The sequence below is a fragment of the Odontesthes bonariensis genome, chromosome 20 (genome assembly GCF_027942865.1).
Source record: "Odontesthes bonariensis isolate fOdoBon6 chromosome 20, fOdoBon6.hap1, whole genome shotgun sequence".
Classification (NCBI taxonomy): domain Eukaryota; kingdom Metazoa; phylum Chordata; class Actinopteri; order Atheriniformes; family Atherinopsidae; genus Odontesthes; species Odontesthes bonariensis.
This window is the reverse complement of record NC_134525.1, coordinates 1,112,563-1,129,446: the sequence shown is the minus strand read 5'-3', so window position 1 is coordinate 1,129,446 and position 16,884 is coordinate 1,112,563. Positions and strand designations below refer to the sequence as shown.

Genomic DNA, 16,884 nt, shown 5'->3' with positions numbered 1-16,884 from the left:
ACTCACTGCTGCTACCAGCTGCTGGATCAGGGGTTCACTCAGGATTTAACTTTTTTGTATGATGTTAAACAACTAAACCAGCTTGTAAAACCAGTTTGTGACCTTTCAGAGTGGCTTCGGCCTTACATAAGGAGGAATAAATCTGTCCTTACGGTGAAGCATCGGGGCTAATCAGGTCACGGTTAGTTCTGAAACTCCCCAGAGACGCTCATTACTTTACAGGCTGAAGAAAAGTCAAACTTCTCCTCAGAACTGTGTTTCGGTTCCATGTCATGACGTTCTCGGCGTGTTTTTGGACGCCGCCGACGCAGCGAGTCCCTCGCTAACGATGAATCACACCTGAGCCTCCCCCGTCCTCCCTTCCTCCCCCAGAACTCAAACAAACATGTCAGCCTGGGTCTCCCCTGGCAACCGCGCCACCGTCCAAATGCGTCACTTTCCCTCGAATTCAATAAACATCACGTTCGTTGGATTAATCCGCTTCTACCAGAGGATTTACTCCTCATTAATCAAGCTGTCGACCCGCCTGACGTCCTTCCACCAACGCTGTCCAAGCGCTCAGCTACACGCTCAGCCTCCCGACAGAAAGCAGCACGAATCCATCTGCGGGAGGTTTCCTCCTGACATGCGCCCGCGTTCAGAAAAGATTAATGTCATAAATAAGCTTCCACCGGTTTCCCAGAACAATATCTGCAGATGATGTCAGGACTCCTTCGCCCGGGCTCCCCACAGATTAGATCTGCTGAGAGGAGAAGCTGATGGAAACGGCATTAATCAATACTTTAATGTCAACGATGGATCAAACGTTCCAATAAAAGCTCCAAAAAGTGGAAAACTCTGCGTATGTGTCATCCCTGTAACCTTTAAAGTGTCCTGATCAGCAGTTCTGCAGCTTCCTGAAGCTCTTTGCCGTGTTGCTACCATAAAAGATGTGCAGAAGAAGAAAGAGGAGGGATGCTGTTTGAAGGAACACGTTTTAAAAATGGAGAATCACATTTATTACAGGATACAAGAACCTGAATCAAAGAAAACATAAAAAAAGAAGAAATGTCAGAATTTACAATCTTCAGCGTCCGTCCTTAAAATATAGTTTAGTCTACCTACTTATTTAGGATTGTTTTTAATACCCAGCAGTATGATGACACTTATCTTTTTCGATTTTGTTGTATTTCACTGTTCTTTTATTGTTTTTACTTCTTCTTCTCTTTATTTATTACCTGCTGTAAAGCACCTTGGTACACCGTAACGATTGTCTGTAAAGGGCTGTAGAAATAAAATACATTTCTGTAACCTTTAAAGTGTCCTGATCAGCAGTTCTGCAGCTTCCTGAAGCTCTTTCAGAGTTTCTCTTTGGACATTTTCTGCTTCTTCCCTCATCTTCAGGCCAGTCCTTGTACCTGAGCATCTTCAGAGGAATGTGTTTTTTCTTCGTTAAGCCACTTAACTCTGAGCTGTGAACCATTCAGGCAGGAAAAAGGCTCCTAACTCAAGGGATGAACCAGTGTTGTGTCCACATTTTAAACTGGATCTTTAGGCACTTTGTTCCCAGCAGCCTGTCACAGAGACACATCATTTGTTCCCATTTCTTTAGCTGCATCTGTGAAAAACAGCTTCATAGTTTCAACTTTTTTGTACATTTACGTTAAAACTGCTTTCAGTTACCAAAAGAGTCAAATTAATATAAGAAATTCAGTTTAAAAAAGATCCTAATCCCAAAAAAATGAACGTTATCACGTCTAAAAGTAGAAGAGTAGTAAAAAAACAGTCAATAATAAGAATTATATGTTATTCAACATCAAGAAAAAGTAAATAAGATTCAATTTAAAGCTTAAAAAAGGAATATAAGATATAATCTAATGACTAATTATGGAACAATTAATATAAATTAAATGATTAAACTGTTTTATGCCACCAGAAATGAATAATCTAGAAGCTCTTTGTGGGTTTTAGACTGGAATTAAGATTTGTTCCCATTTCTTTAGCTGCATGTGTGAAAAACAGCAAAGATAACACAGTGTGACAGACAGAAAACAGGATTTCTGCAGCAACAAGGTGATTCCCAAAGAGCTGTTAGCTGAAAACTTGGCATATCTCAGCATGGTGTGCAGTGTGTCCTTAAAACATTTGAGGAAACTGGACAAAAGAAGAAGTGTCAGGCCTAAAGAACTATCTCCAGCAGATGAACAGGATCTGAAAGTGAGCAAAGAATTCAAACGTTTCAGAGACGCTTTGCTGAGGCACAGAGCTCCACATCTGGGTGCAGACGATTGACAGATGTTGGATCTGATGCTGTTTAAATGTGTTGCAGTCAGAGTTTAACGCTGGAATATTTAATATCTTTCATGTTAGAATGAAGTTTTGATTTGAGTAATTAATCAAACGCCAGAAAGAAACTGGGAGTGACTGACGTGTTTTATTCAGAGAAAGCAGAACACGGGGAGTGCTTAGTGAGGAACGCCATCAGACGGCTGGAGTTATTATTATTATTTCACAGTTTCGTGTTTTTAAAACCTTCATCATGAGTTCAGTCCTCATCCATCAGCAGCATCAAACTCTCTGAGGATTTACCAGCTGTTCCCTCTCAGCCAATCAGCACACTTCGTTCTGAGCCACCGCCCTGGACTCCAGCAGCGCTTTGATGAGGTCATCACCGTAAGACAAGGTGTCCCGCAGCACCTGCACGGTGTGCTGGCCAATCAGAGGAGGGGGCGTCGGCCCGCTGGGGGAGAAGCTGCTGAAACGCACAGCTGGACCTGAACACAAACAAACAAACAAACAAACAAACAAACAAACAGAAGTCAGAGGTCTCCAGTCTGGTTCTACGTCTCTGACATCATCAGCATGACGGAGGACCTTCCTCAAACTTTACCGCCGTCTGACTAAAGTCAGCAAACAAACACGTTAAATCAGAAATACGTTTAATTTCACTCTTTAACATCAACTTAAAGGGATGGTTTGGAGTAGATTCAACCTGGGGTCATTTGAACCGTGATATCCAGCCAAGTAGCCCACCCGCAGTTTTTCCGATATTGGCTGAACATCAGCTGAGTTACTGAGTTATCCCGAATAGCTTCGTACAAGGGTTAATGGATCCTGGTCCGTATCTCCAAAATTACCACACTAAAATCACATGCCATGACACCAAACTTCTACAGTAGTACAAATATGGTCTGTACTCACAAAACGATGCATTTGGAAGTTTGAAAATAGTGCAGGAGTTTATTATTATCAACACAAGCCTGATAGCTTCTCTGCAGCTAAAGCTGCGTCGACGTCACTTCAGAGAGCTGGAAGCTTCAAAGTAAGATGAGGGTTGATCTACTACTGTAGACAACAAAGCAAGGCTGCTCAGTTTCTCCATTGATAAAATAATTTCACAACTCTACAACATAAAAATTCATAAAAAAACATGTAGAATATAGCATATATTTGTACAGTACAGGTTAACCTAGTCAGTTAGATGATCCTTGATGATTAGTTACTGGTCATCTTGGATAGTTAATTATGACTAATCTTACATGTACAGTACAGGTTAACCTAGTCAGTTAGATGATCCTTGATGATTAGTTACTGGTCATCTTGGATAGTTAATTATGACTAATCTTATATATACAGTACAGGTTAACCTAGATAGTTAGATTATCCTTGATGCTTAGTTACAGGTTATCTTGGACTGGGAATTACAACTAATCTTGCATAGTTGGTTACAAGTTAACTAACAGGTAATTTGTGAGAGATGTTCTTGGATAGTTACAAATTACCCTTGATCATTAGCTACTGGTTATATTTAATAGTTATAGTTTATAGTTACTAGTTTAAGGTTACCCTGGTTGGTAACGGGTTAACCTGGTTAGTTGGTTATGGATCATCTGGAACTGTTAGTTGCAGGTTTCTGAGGCCAGTTAAGTGATTTTTCTGACCTGTTGGTAACGGTTTAACCTGGTTAGTTGGTTATGGGTCATCTGGAACATTTAGTTGCTGGTTTCTGAGGTCGGTTAAGTGATTTTTCTTGCTTGTTGGTAACGGTTTAACCTGGTTAGTTGGTTATGGGTCATCTGGAACTGTTAGTTGCAGGTTTCTGAGGTCGGTTAAGTGATTTTTCTTGCTTGTTGGTAACGGTTTAACCTGGTTAGTTGGTTATGGGTCATCTGGAACAGTTAGTTGCAGGTTTCTGAGGTCGGTTAAGTGATTTTTCTGGCTTGTCGGTATCGGGTTAACCCGGTTAGTTGGTTATGGGTCATCTGGAACAGTTAGTTACAGGTTTCTGAGGCTGGTTAAGTGATTTTTCTGGCTTGTTGGTAACGGGTTAACCCGGTTAGTTGGTTATGGGTCATCTGGAACAGTTAGTTGCAGGTTTCTGAGGCCAGTTAAGTGATTTTTCTGGCTTGTTGGTAACGGGTTAAGTCGGTTAGTTGGTTATGGGTCATCTGGAACAGTTAGTTGCAGGTTTCTGAGGTCGGTTAAGTGATTTTCCTGGCTTGTTGATAACGGGTTAACCTGGTTAGTTGGTTATGGGTCATCTGGAACAGTTAGTTGCAGGTTTCTGAGGCCAGTTAAGTGATTTTTCTGGCTTGTTGGTAACGGGTTAACCCGGTTTGGACCTTTGGTCGGGCCCCTCTGACAGTGTCAGCGGGCTCCATGATCCCCTCAGTGGATCCACTTATATAAGGGGAGCTGCAGCCTATTAATGGACACACACTCTGTTTGTCCCGAGTTATTTTCTGGCTCTGGAACAACAAACACACACACAAACAAAGGCATGCCTCGACAGGTCAGCCAACGAATGTTCTGAGCTGCACGTTTTTACGCTCAATTAACCTCCGAGGTACAGACAACACACGCACACACCGCGCACAACGTGCACACACACAACACACACCCGGACAAACGGTGTTGTTTACTAAACAGAGATGAGCGGAGCGGGGGGTGCACGGCGAAGAAAAGGATATTGTTAGGGCTGTGAATGCGCTGAAACGCACACACGCACACGTGCACACGTGCACACGTGCACACTCAGATTCCTGCTTTGGATGGAGGGGCGCTGGAAACCAGAGCAGGAAGAGGGAGCCTCACGGGATGGTCCAGGTTGGGTGGGTGGAGGTGGTGGAGCAGGGAGGGAATTCGGCTTCCTTCAGGGGCAGAAAGCCCGTCAGCGGGGACTCGTTTCAGGGCCGGGACTAGTTTCAGGGCCGGGACTCGTTTCAGGGTCGGGACTAGTTTCAGGGCCGGGACTCGTTTCAGGGTCGGGACTAGTTTCAGGGCCGGGACTCGTTTCAGCGCCGGGACTCGTTTCAGGGCCGGGACTCGTTTCAGGGCCGGGACTAGTTTCAGGGCCGGGACTCGTTTCAGGGCCGGGACTCGTTTCAGGGCCGGGACTCGTTTCAGGGCCGGGACTCGTTTCAGGGACGGGACTAGTTTCAGGGACGGGACTCGTTTCAGGGCCGGGACTCGTTTCAGGGACGGGACTAGTTTCAGGGCCGGGACTAGTTTCAGGGCCGGGACTCGTTTCAGGGACGGGACTCGTTTCAGGGCCGGGACTCGTTTCAGGGACGGGACTAGTTTCAGGGCTGGGACTAGTTTCAGGGCCGGGACTCGTTTCAGGGACGGGACTCGTTTCAGGGCCGGGACTCGTTTCAGGGACGGGACTAGTTTCAGGGCCGGGACTAGTTTCAGGGCCGGGACTCGTTTCAGGGCCGGGACTAGTTTCAGGGCCGGGACTAGTTTCAGGGCCGGGACTCGTTTCAGGGCCGGGACTCGTTTCAGGGCCGGGACTCGTTTCAGGGCCGGGACTCGTTTCAGGGCCGGGACTCGTTTCAGGGCCGGGACTCGTTTCAGGGCCGGGACTCGTTTCAGGGCCGGGACTAGTTTCAGGGCCGGGACTAGTTTCAGGGCTGGGACTCGTTTCAGGGCCGGGACTCGTTTCAGGGCTGGGACTAGTTTCAGGGCCGGGACTCGTTTCAGGGACGGGACTCGTTTCAGGGCCGGGACTCGTTTCAGGGACGGGACTAGTTTCAGGGCCGGGACTAGTTTCAGGGCCGGGACTCGTTTCAGGGCCGGGACTAGTTTCAGGGCCGGGACTAGTTTCAGGGCCGGGACTCGTTTCAGGGCCGGGACTCGTTTCAGGGCCGGGACTCGTTTCAGGGCCGGGACTCGTTTCAGGGCCGGGACTCGTTTCAGGGCCGGGACTAGTTTCAGGGCCGGGACTCGTTTCAGGGCCGGGACTCGTTTCAGGGCCGGGACTCGTTTCAGGGCCGGGACTCGTTTCAGGGACGGGACTAGTTTCAGGGACGGGACTCGTTTCAGGGCCGGGACTCGTTTCAGGGACGGGACTCGTTTCAGGGCCGGGACTCGTTTCAGGGACGGGACTAGTTTCAGGGCCGGGACTAGTTTCAGGGCCGGGACTCGTTTCAGGGACGGGACTCGTTTCAGGGCCGGGACTCGTTTCAGGGACGGGACTAGTTTCAGGGCTGGGACTAGTTTCAGGGCCGGGACTCGTTTCAGGGACGGGACTCGTTTCAGGGCCGGGACTCGTTTCAGGGACGGGACTAGTTTCAGGGCCGGGACTAGTTTCAGGGCCGGGACTCGTTTCAGGGCCGGGACTAGTTTCAGGGCCGGGACTAGTTTCAGGGCCGGGACTCGTTTCAGGGCCGGGACTCGTTTCAGGGCCGGGACTCGTTTCAGGGCCGGGACTCGTTTCAGGGCCGGGACTCGTTTCAGGGCCGGGACTCGTTTCAGGGCCGGGACTAGTTTCAGGGCCGGGACTCGTTTCAGGGCCGGGACTCGTTTCAGGGCCGGGACTCGTTTCAGGGCCGGGACTCGTTTCAGGGCCGGGACTCGTTTCAGGGACGGGACTAGTTTCAGGGCATCGTTTCAGGGCCGGGACTTGTTTCAGGGCATCGTTTCAGGGCATGCCTGCTGTGTAGACCGTGCAGACCGAAGTGCAGAGCGAGCAGTCCCCTGCTTCCGAGCAGCAAACACCGTAACAGGCGCGGCTGTCGGCAGGCGGCAGCAGGCAGTGATACAAAGGGAGAGAAAATAGGGCCAAGAGATTGTGAGCTCTGACTTTTTCCTGGAGAACCATTTTGTGATGCAAATGTATTACTCTTTTGAACGCATATTGTTTTGAGAAGCAAAACGCTTTATTTTTTAAACCCCAGCCAACTAGCCGGACTACCTTCATCAACACCAAAACGAGGCTGGAACTCTGCTCACAGGACGCAGCAGGGGGTAAGAAGATGTTCAGAAATGATGTTTCTGATATGGGAGGTCATACAGCTTCATGTCAGAAGAGGCGAACTATCCCTTTAAGTATTTTTATTAAGTATTAATTAAGTCTTAATGGTGTTTCCTAAGGGGTAAACTGTTAAACCTGGCAACGCAGCCCGCTTAAACCACCGTCACACTTAACCGCAGTGCACGCTAGCTCCTTTAGCCAGCGCACGCTAGCTCCTTTAGCCAGCGCACGCTAGCTCCTTTAGCCAGCGCGAGATGCAGGATCGGTTTTTAATTAAAAAAGGGCAACAACCAGCACAAAAACCATGCTCATCCTGAATGTCTCACTATGATTATAACAACAAACTACAAATACAACATGAAGAAAGTCGAGGACACGCACGCCAGCTTCCACTCATCCCAGTATTAAGGTAAATGTGGTCTGAATTGAAAATGTATTGGCTGTGTTGTTTCTTTTTTTCTGGGATGTTTTAGATGTAGAAATGCATATTTGCAATAGGGGACTTTAGTATGTTGTGGTAAAAGTGGCTCTGACCTTGATTTTGCTGCCAATGTGGCTCTGGTGAAATAAACAGTGAGTATCGCTGGTCTGAAGTGATAGAAACATGATTCTGTGACTCCACCCGCCCCGGCTGTCAGTCGCTGTCACTCTGTCTTTGTGTCTCTCTGATCCAAACCAGGAGCGCTGGATTCCATCTCTGCTTCCAGTTTACGTCGCAGCCTCCACACATGCGACCGCTCAGCCGATAAACAATGAGATTGGGTTTAAACCAATCACCCGGCTGTGAACCAGGTCCTGCATTCTTGCTGTCGCTGGTGGAGTTGAAAGAGGATTCATAATTCACCATCTGGCAACGTGAAACAAAGTTTAATGTTCCCGACCAACATGAAGGGTCAGACGAGGCTTCCCCGCTCAGAGCAGACAGCGAGGTGTTCCTGACATGTGATCGGATGTTGTTGGATAAGAACGGCCGCAGGAATCCCTGAAGACGCTCAGCGACACAGTTTCCACGGTTACAAAGTCAGCTTTGAGCAGAAGAAAGCTCTGAACTGGGTTCTGGTGTCTGACACCTTCGGAGGCTAAATGTCACACTTTCCGCCCCAGGAAGGAAAAGACAGACTCAGAACCAAAAGCTCTCCGACATGTTTTGGCTGCCTCCCTAAAAGTGGCGCTCTGCTTTCACAACTCTGTCAGCTATGATTTTGTAGCACAAACGCAGCCAGACATCTGGCGTGTAACACTACCTGTGCGCCGGTCCGGTTCGCCCCGAGGCGACTGCCACTGAGCCGCTCAGGTTGGAGTTTCACGGACAAATCTGATCAAATATGACAGATTCATCAGTCGTGCTACTGAACGTGAGCTTTCCTCAGTCCGAGGCGCCAACAGGTCATCAGCAAAGCATTCGTGTTGCTGAGGTCTGTCCACATCTGTAATTACTCAGCCGGGATTCCTTCAGTGGTTGGACTGAGATCCATGAAGACGATTCCTTGTCTACAACATCCGGAGGATTCGCCCCTTCCTCACCGAGGCAGCGCAGGTGCTCATCCAGGCTCTTCATCTCCCGCCTGGACTACCGCAGCTCCCTCCTTGCTGCCATCAGACCTCTGGAGCTGGTTCAGAAAGCTGCTGCTCGTCTGGTGTTCAACCTCCCCGAGTTCTCCCACACCTCTCCCCTTCTCCGCTCTCTACACCGGCTCCCTGTAGCTGCAGCATCTGAGTTTCAGACTCTGGTGCTGGCCTACAGGGCAGTGGAAGGAGCAGCTCCTTCATACCTCCAGGCTGTGATCCAGCCCTACACCCCCGCCTGACCCTAAAGGATCTAGCATGGTTGCTGCGTCTGCTAGCGCGAGCGGTGTTGATGACGTCACGAGTTCGTGCCCGCCATATATAGTGGCGCAAGTCCGCTACTCTACAACCACGAAAGTGGAGAAGAAAACAATGAAGAGCAGGAACACTGTCAACAATGATGCTGCTGCAGTATCTGGATCATTTTAATTTTTTAATTCAGTTAAAAGAGGTGAAGGTCTGAAGCCCCCGGCATCAACAGAGTCTCTGCCCTCTTCTTTGCCTTCATGTATCTGTCCCGTAGCTTCTTCCACACATTCTTACAGAACTCTCCCTCTTTCCCCAAAGTTCTGCCCATCTCTGTGCACCAGTTTGGGGAGTTTACGTGCTCCCTGTGCTGTTTCACTGCAGTTTCGTACAGCTGTCTGTACAAACGCACCTCCTCACTGAGCCGGTCTCACATCGGTCCATCCGGTTCGTTGTGCTCGGCGCAGCACAAAAATTGACTGGTGCACGACACCGCGCTGCGCCGTCTTTTCAAGGGAAGCGCCAGGCCTGAAACGTCATTTTGACGTCACGGTGCGACACCGCCGTGACAGACGCGGCAGCTATAACTCCGGCTTAACCCTAACCCTTTTCTCTGTTCTGGCGCCCCGATGGTGGAACGATCTCCGACTGATGTCAGGACAGCTGAGTCGCCGCCCATCTTTGGCCGCAGGCTGCAAACCATCTCTGCAGGAAACACTCCCCTGATCCGCCCTCTGAGGACATCACCTGCTTCCTCCCAGCTCCGTACGCACTCCTTACCCCTTCCTAAATTGTCTTCCCATTTGTCTCTGTACCTAAATTACCGCACTTACTCTAGCACTAGTTGTGCTCTTAGCTGTTTGGTTTTGGAAGGAAACGGACTGATGTACGGAAGCCCTAAATGGCCATAGATACATAAATTTTATTCCATCTGTTTTCTCATGATAATGATTTTCCTCCTACCAAGTTTTCAATTGTTTAAAATAATTTAAGCCTTTAAATACTGGTTTATATGATGTAAACGCCAATTTCTTTAAAAAACAACAAAAAAAACCCCACAAAAAACTGCCATATTTTTACTATATAGAATGTACAACTGGAATCTAAAGGGTTAATTTTTTTTAAATACTTGAAAACTTGGTAGTTATGATCATAACTGAAGTGGAATAAAAGATTTATGGAAAAAAAGTGGAAAAAAATATTAACATATGTTTTTAGGTCGTTTTAAAAAGGAGACAAAAATTTCCCTTTTCAGAAATTAAGGAGTTTTTTTTGTCTACACAATGAAAAATTGCATTGAATATGATGTGTGTTTGAAATTCGAAAAAATAGTCAAAAATGCACAAGTGGACCAAATATGACGAGTATCAGTGTTTCCAGTGTGAAATTAGAGGAGAAAGTGCACCCCAAGTGGAGAAAGGAAGTCTGTTCTGAGGTGTTCAGAAACTCTAATTTTCATCAGCTTTAATGTGAGAAGCAGCCAAGATTTCCACAGCAAACACCACTCTGAAGGAAGGAACAAAGTCTTTTCTTTTGTCTTCATTTCAGAGTTGGAGACATTTTTAAATCCAGGTTAAAAACATTTCTGTTCTCATGTGTCTATGCATGAAATCTGTACGCTATCTTTGAACTTATCTGGACTGTTGCTTCTTTTTAAATTAATTTAAATGATTCTATTTGTTTCTCTTTATGTTCTTTTATGTATTTTAATGCTTCTTCCACTCCCTGCTGCAATGCTTTTATTTTATGTAAAGCACTTTGAATGGTTTTGGACATGAAATGTGCTACAATTTGATTTGATTTGATTTGATTTGATTTGAGACCGTAATGTAACGTCAGAGCCGTCCTGACAGTCAACAGGCGACCTCCCAGCTGAACGTCTTTACGTGTGGTTGGTACATGTCGGTGAAACACACACAACAAGCCGGCCCTGCTGGTTATGAATGTCTTCCTGCCGGGTTAAACACACACAGGGCAGAAGACGGATGACACTGTAAACACGCAGCGGTGGACCAACAGCTTCCTCTTAGTGGAAACACGCTGAGATCCATCACACCGGGCCAGCAGGACGTCCCCCCGGACCGGGGAGGACCTGTTTGTGTGTCGGTGGGTTAGTTCATAACAGTCCCGGCGGAGTTCGTGCACCACCACCACCTCCGTCATTTAACAAGCTGATGTCACAAAGTGAGGGTTACAGAGAGGACAGCAGTGTGTGCGCTGACCGGGTACGTTGATGCGTCCTGCCGTCGGATGGTCCATCTCCTGTATGAGGCCGTTGTGTTGCACCTGTAAACAAACAAACAAACAAACAAACAAACAGCTAGTTTCACACTGGTGCAGAGCGAGCTCTTTGTTCACACTGTGAAGCTCAGCGTGGTCGTCTCTGTGGGCGCCACCACAGATTAAACCTACGGGATAAAAACCTTTGGAGCTCCGGCTTCAGCCAACCTGAACGGTCGGTTCACCTGGAGTTCAACTGCTTTACAGCTCAGGTTAAATTAATTACGAAAAAGCAGAAATTGAACTGTATTTATTGTATTTTTGTGAGCTGAAGTAGAGCAACTTAAAGTAAGGCAAGGCATCTTTATTTATACAGCGTATTTCATACCACTGTGCTTTACATAAAGACAAGGCATTTAAAAGAGCAGCATAAAGCAGCATGAAAACAAGCAATTTAAAGAGAAAAAAAAATAGAATCAAAATTAAAACACAGTTAAAAGCAATCAAAGAAGAGGGGAAAAAGAAAAATATAGACGGATGAGTATAAACTAATTTACATGTTTGAGGGTTGGGCTAACCCTAACCCAGGCTGTTAGGGCTAACCCTAACCCAGGCTGTTAAGGCTAACCCTAACCCAGGCTGTTAAGGCTAACCCTAACCCAGGCTGTTAAGGCTAACCCTAACCCAGGCTGTTAAGGCTAACCCTAACCCAGGCTGTTAAGGCTAACCCTAACCCAGGCTGTTAGGGCTAACCCTAACCCAGGCTGTTAAGGCTAACCCTAACCCAGGCTGTTAAGGCTAACCCTAACCCAGGCTGTTAGGGCTAACCCTAACCCAGGCTGTTAAGGCTAACCCTAACCCAGGCTGTTAAGGCTAACCCTAACCCAGGCTGTTAGGGCTAACCCTAACCCAGGCTGTTAAGGCTAACCCTAACCCAGGCTGTTAAGGCTAACCCTAACCCAGGCTGTTAGGGCTAACCCTAACACAGACTGTTAAGGCTAACCCTAACCCAGGCTGTTAGGGCTAACCCTAACCCAGGCTGTTAAGGCTAACCCTAACCCAGGCTGTTAAGGCTAACCCGAACCCAGGCTGTTAGGGCTAACCCTAACCCAGACTGTTAGGGCTAACCCTAACCCAGACTGTTAGGGCTAACCCTAACCCAGACTGTTAAGGCTAACCCTAACCCAGACTGTTAGGGCTCACCCTAACCCAGGCTGTTAGGGCTAACCCTAACCCAGACTGTTAAGGCTAACCCTAACCCAGGCTGTTAGGGCTAACCCTAACCCAGGCTGTTAAGGCTAACCCTAACCCAGGCTGTTAAGGCTAACCCTAACCCAGGCTGTTAAGGCTAACCCTAACCCAGGCTGTTAGGGCTAACCCTAACACAGACTGTTAAGGCTAACCCTAACCCAGGCTGTTAAGGCTAACCCTAACCCAGACTGTTAGGGCTAACCCTAACCCAGGCTGTTAGGGCTAACCCTAACACAGACTGTTAAGGCTAACCCTAACCCAGGCTGTTAGGGCTAACCCTAACCCAGACTGTTAAGGCTAACCCTAACCCAGGCTGTTAGGGCTAACCCTAACCCAGGCTGTTAGGGCTAACCCTAACACAGACTGTTAAGGCTAACCCTAACCCAGGCTGTTAAGGCTAACCCTAACCCAGGCTGTTAGGGCTAACCCTAACCCAGGCTGTTAGGGCTAACCCTAACACAGACTGTTAAGGCTAACCCTAACCCAGGCTGTTAGGGCTAACCCTAACCCAGGCTGTTAAGGCTAACCCTAACCCAGGCTGTTAGGGCTAACCCTAACCCAGACTGTTAAGGCTAACCCTAACCCAGACTGTTAAGGCTAACCCTAACCCAGGCTGTTAAGGCTAACCCTAACCCAGACTGTTAAGGCTCACCCTAACCCAGACTGTTAGGGCTCACCCTAACCCAGACTGTTAGGGCTAACCCTAACCCAGGCTAACCCTAACCCAGACTGTTAGGGCTAACCCTAACCCAATCTAACCCTAACCCAGGCTGTTAAGGCTAACCCTAACCCAGACTGTTAGGGCTAACCCTAACCCAGACTGTTAGGGCTAACCCTAACCCAGACTGTTAAGGCTAATCCTAACCCAGACTGTTAGGGCTAACCCTAACCCAGACTGTTAGGGGTAACCCTAACCCAGGCTAACCCTAACCCAGGCTGTTAGGGCTCACCCTAACCCAGACTGTTAAGGCTAACCCTAACCCAGACTGTTAGGGCTAACCCTAACCCAGACTGTTAAGGCTAACCCTAACCCAGGCTGTTAAGGCTAACCCTAACCCAGACTGTTAAGGCTAACCCTAACCCAGACTGTTAAGGCTAACCCTAACCCAGGCTGTTAAGGCTAACCCTAACCCAGACTGTTAAGGCTAACCCTGACCCAGACTGTTAAGGCTAACCCTAACCCAGACTGTTAAGGCTAGCCCTAACCCAGACTGTTAGGGCTAACCCTAACCCAGACTGTTAAGGCTAACCCTAACCCAGACTGTTAGGGCTAACCCTAACCCAGACTGTTAAGGCTAACCCTAACCCAGACTGTTAAGGCTAACCCTAACCCAGGCTGTTAAGGCTAACCCTAACCCAGACTGTTAAGGCTAACCCTGACCCAGACTGTTAAGGCTAACCCTGACCCAGACTGTTAAGGCTAGCCCTGACCCAGACTGTTAGGGCTAACCCTAACCCAGACTGTTAAGGCTAACCCTGACCCAGACTGTTAAGGCTAACCCTGACCCAGACTGTTAGGGCTAACCCTAACCCAGACTGTTAGGGCTAACCCTAACCCAGGCTAACCCTAACCCAGACTGTTAGGGCTAACCCTAACCCAGACTGTTAGGGCTAACCCTAACCCAGACTGTTAAGGCTAACCCTAACCCAGACTGTTAAGGCTAACCCTAACCCAGGCTGTTAGGGCTCACCCTAACCCAGACTGTTAGGGCTAACCCTAACCCAGACTGTTAGGGCTAACCCTAACCCAGACTGTTAGGGCTAACCCTAACCCAGGCTAACCCTAACCCAGGCTGTTAGGGCTCACCCTAACCCAGACTGTTAGGGCTAACCCTAACCCAGACTGTTAAGGCTAACCCTAACCCAGGCTGTTAGGGCTAACCCTAACCCAGACTGTTAGGGCTAACCCTAACCCAGACTGTTAAGGCTAACCCTAACCCAGACTGTTAGGGCTAACCCTAACCCAGACTGTTAGGGCTAACCCTAACCCAGACTGTTAGGGCTAACCCTAACCCAGGCTGTTAAGGCTAACCCTAACCCAGACTGTTAAGGCTAACCCTAACCCAGGCTGTTAGGGCTCACCCTAACCCAGACTGTTAGGGCTAACCCTAACCCAGGCTAACCCTAACCCAGACTGTTAGGGCTAACCCTAACCCAGACTGTTAGGGCTCACCCTAACCCAGACTGTTAGGGCTAACCCTAACCCAGACTGTTAAGGCTAACCCTAACCCAGACTGTTAGGGCTAACCCTAACCCAGACTGTTAGGGCTAACCCTAACCCAGACTGTTAGGGCTCAGGGCATCTGAGGTCACCAGCAGATGTAAAACTCCCCAAAAACACAACCCTGGTATTTATTTAGTTCCCCTTTGTCTGAAAGTTCCTCATTTAACGAGCCGTTCTGATTTTCATTTCTGAAGCACGTCCCTCCTTTAGTTGACTCCGCCTCCTCAGCTAAGCCCCGCCCCCTCACATCCACTCTGCTGGATGTGAGGGGGCCAGCTTCTGGTGGAAATGTTCTGCTGTCAGCTGCACTGAGGAGCATTTTTCCACCATTTTCCATCAGCAACAAGAAGCAGAGTCGACGGAGCTAAACGACTCACACACTTATGAAATACAGATGTTGTGGCAGCGCCGCGATCTCGTGACGTTGGACAGACGTCGGCATCGGAACCACAAAGCTGCAGCCGACAGGGTCGCCCTGACCTGCTCTCAGGTCTCTGTGACCTGGAAGTCCTGACGAGTGCCGACAGGTTCAGAGAAATCTTTCATCGGGGATTTAAAAAAAGAACATCACAGCCGGGAGGCTGGCGACAAACTGCCGTCTGACCGGCTCTACCGACGCACCTGAGAGCAAAGCAGGAAGTAACGCAGCGGGCGGCGTCCGTGACTTCTGACGAGAGGCGAAGACGGAAAGCAGCAGGTGGACATCCTTAAATGATCAGTTCCCCACAGCACCGACTGTCTGATGAAGATTCACTACCTTACATCACAGCTGTGGTCACATGACACCAACCAGATGTGAGTCAGAGTACAGAAGGAGGTCCAACAGGAACCATCAGGTGGATTTTTACTGAGTTACAGAGAACCAGAACCAGGAGTTTAATGAATGACTATCTACACCCTGATATAAATCCCCTACGGGCCGGTTTTAGATGTGGATTTGGACTTTTTGGAATGCTATGGTCCTGGTTTTGTGTCTCCACTGAATCCGTTTTGGATCAGGCTGAGGGTCCGAGTCCCAGCCAGGGGGAACTCTCCTGTTCACCTGCTGGCAAATTACCCAAAAAAACACCTTTAAAAAAGAAAAGTCTCAGAAATGAACGTTTAAGACAGTGAAGACGTGGCTTTTATCATCCTTTTACATGATGAACGTTTTATTTCACTCCAGTTACAGCGAACAGCAGAGCGCACATCTGTGCACATCTGCGGGGGGAAACTTTAATAAAAGTCAAACTGATCGATGGCTTTAATCTAAACATCAAACTGTGCAGGAAGTCCAGCTCAGCTAAACCAATCAGCCTCCATCACTCAGAACCAGCAGCAGAGACTCTGCTGAAGATGTTCAGGTTCAGACGTCCGTCACAGGTGGACAGAGTCGCGCACGTGTGGACGCGCACGTGTGGACGCGCACGTGTGGACGCGCACGTGTGGACGCGCACGTGTGGACGTGCTCAGGACATGAAACCGGTCTTAAAGGAGAGGAAATGTGTCCAATATAAAGACTTTTTATACCAAACATCTGTTCCTGAGCGACTTCAACTCTATGGTTTCACTACAAAGAAAAGCCAAAAGGAACTATTATAAATCCATCCTTTATTCAGCTTAATTATTCAGCTTATTTATTCAGCTTAATTATTCAGTTTAATTATTCAGTTTATTTATTCAGCTTAATTATTCAGTTTAATTATTCAGTTTATTTATTCAGCTTAATTATTCAGTTTAATACACTGAAAATCAAAGATTTGCTCCATTATAACACACAGAATGTACTACTTTATATCCTGAAGCTGTTTAAAAGCAGAAAGAATCAACAGAAATGAAATTGTTTCCTTATAAAACCAACAGGCTGGAACTGAGGGGACAGGTGAAGATTATTAGAAACAAAGAGTTCATCTGTAGCTGATCAGGTGTTACCCTCCAGGTGTTACCCCTCCTCCAGGTGTTACCCCTCCTCCAGGTGTGTTACACCTCCCCCAGGTGTTACACCTCCTCCAGGTGTTACCCCTCCTCCAGGTGTTACACCTCCTCCAGGTGTTACCCCTCCTCCAGGTGTGTTACACCTCCCCCAGGTGTTACCCCTCCTCCAGGTGTTACCCCTCCTCCAGGTGTGTTACACCTCCCCCAGGTGTTACACCTCCTCCAGGTG

The 16,884-nt window shown here is 48.0% G+C and overlaps 1 protein-coding gene across 3 annotated transcripts in view; it reads right to left on the bottom strand.

The window, feature by feature from the left end:
• Positions 1-2,393: 2,393 nt before the first annotated feature.
• sugct (succinyl-CoA:glutarate-CoA transferase) overlaps positions 2,394-16,884 on the bottom strand; it is a 124,444-nt gene continuing 109,953 nt past the window's right edge. For 2 of the 3 annotated variants that reach the window (XM_075451916.1, XM_075451917.1), the window contains 2 exons: positions 11,269-11,332; positions 2,394-2,753 (listed from right to left, as the gene is read on the bottom strand). In XM_075451916.1, coding sequence (XP_075308031.1) covers positions 2,648-2,753; positions 11,269-11,332 — 170 coding nt within the window. In that variant the 3' untranslated portion in view covers positions 2,394-2,647. The remainder of the gene's footprint in view (positions 2,754-11,268; positions 11,333-16,884) is intronic. The other variant, XM_075451918.1, reaches the window with a different exon arrangement.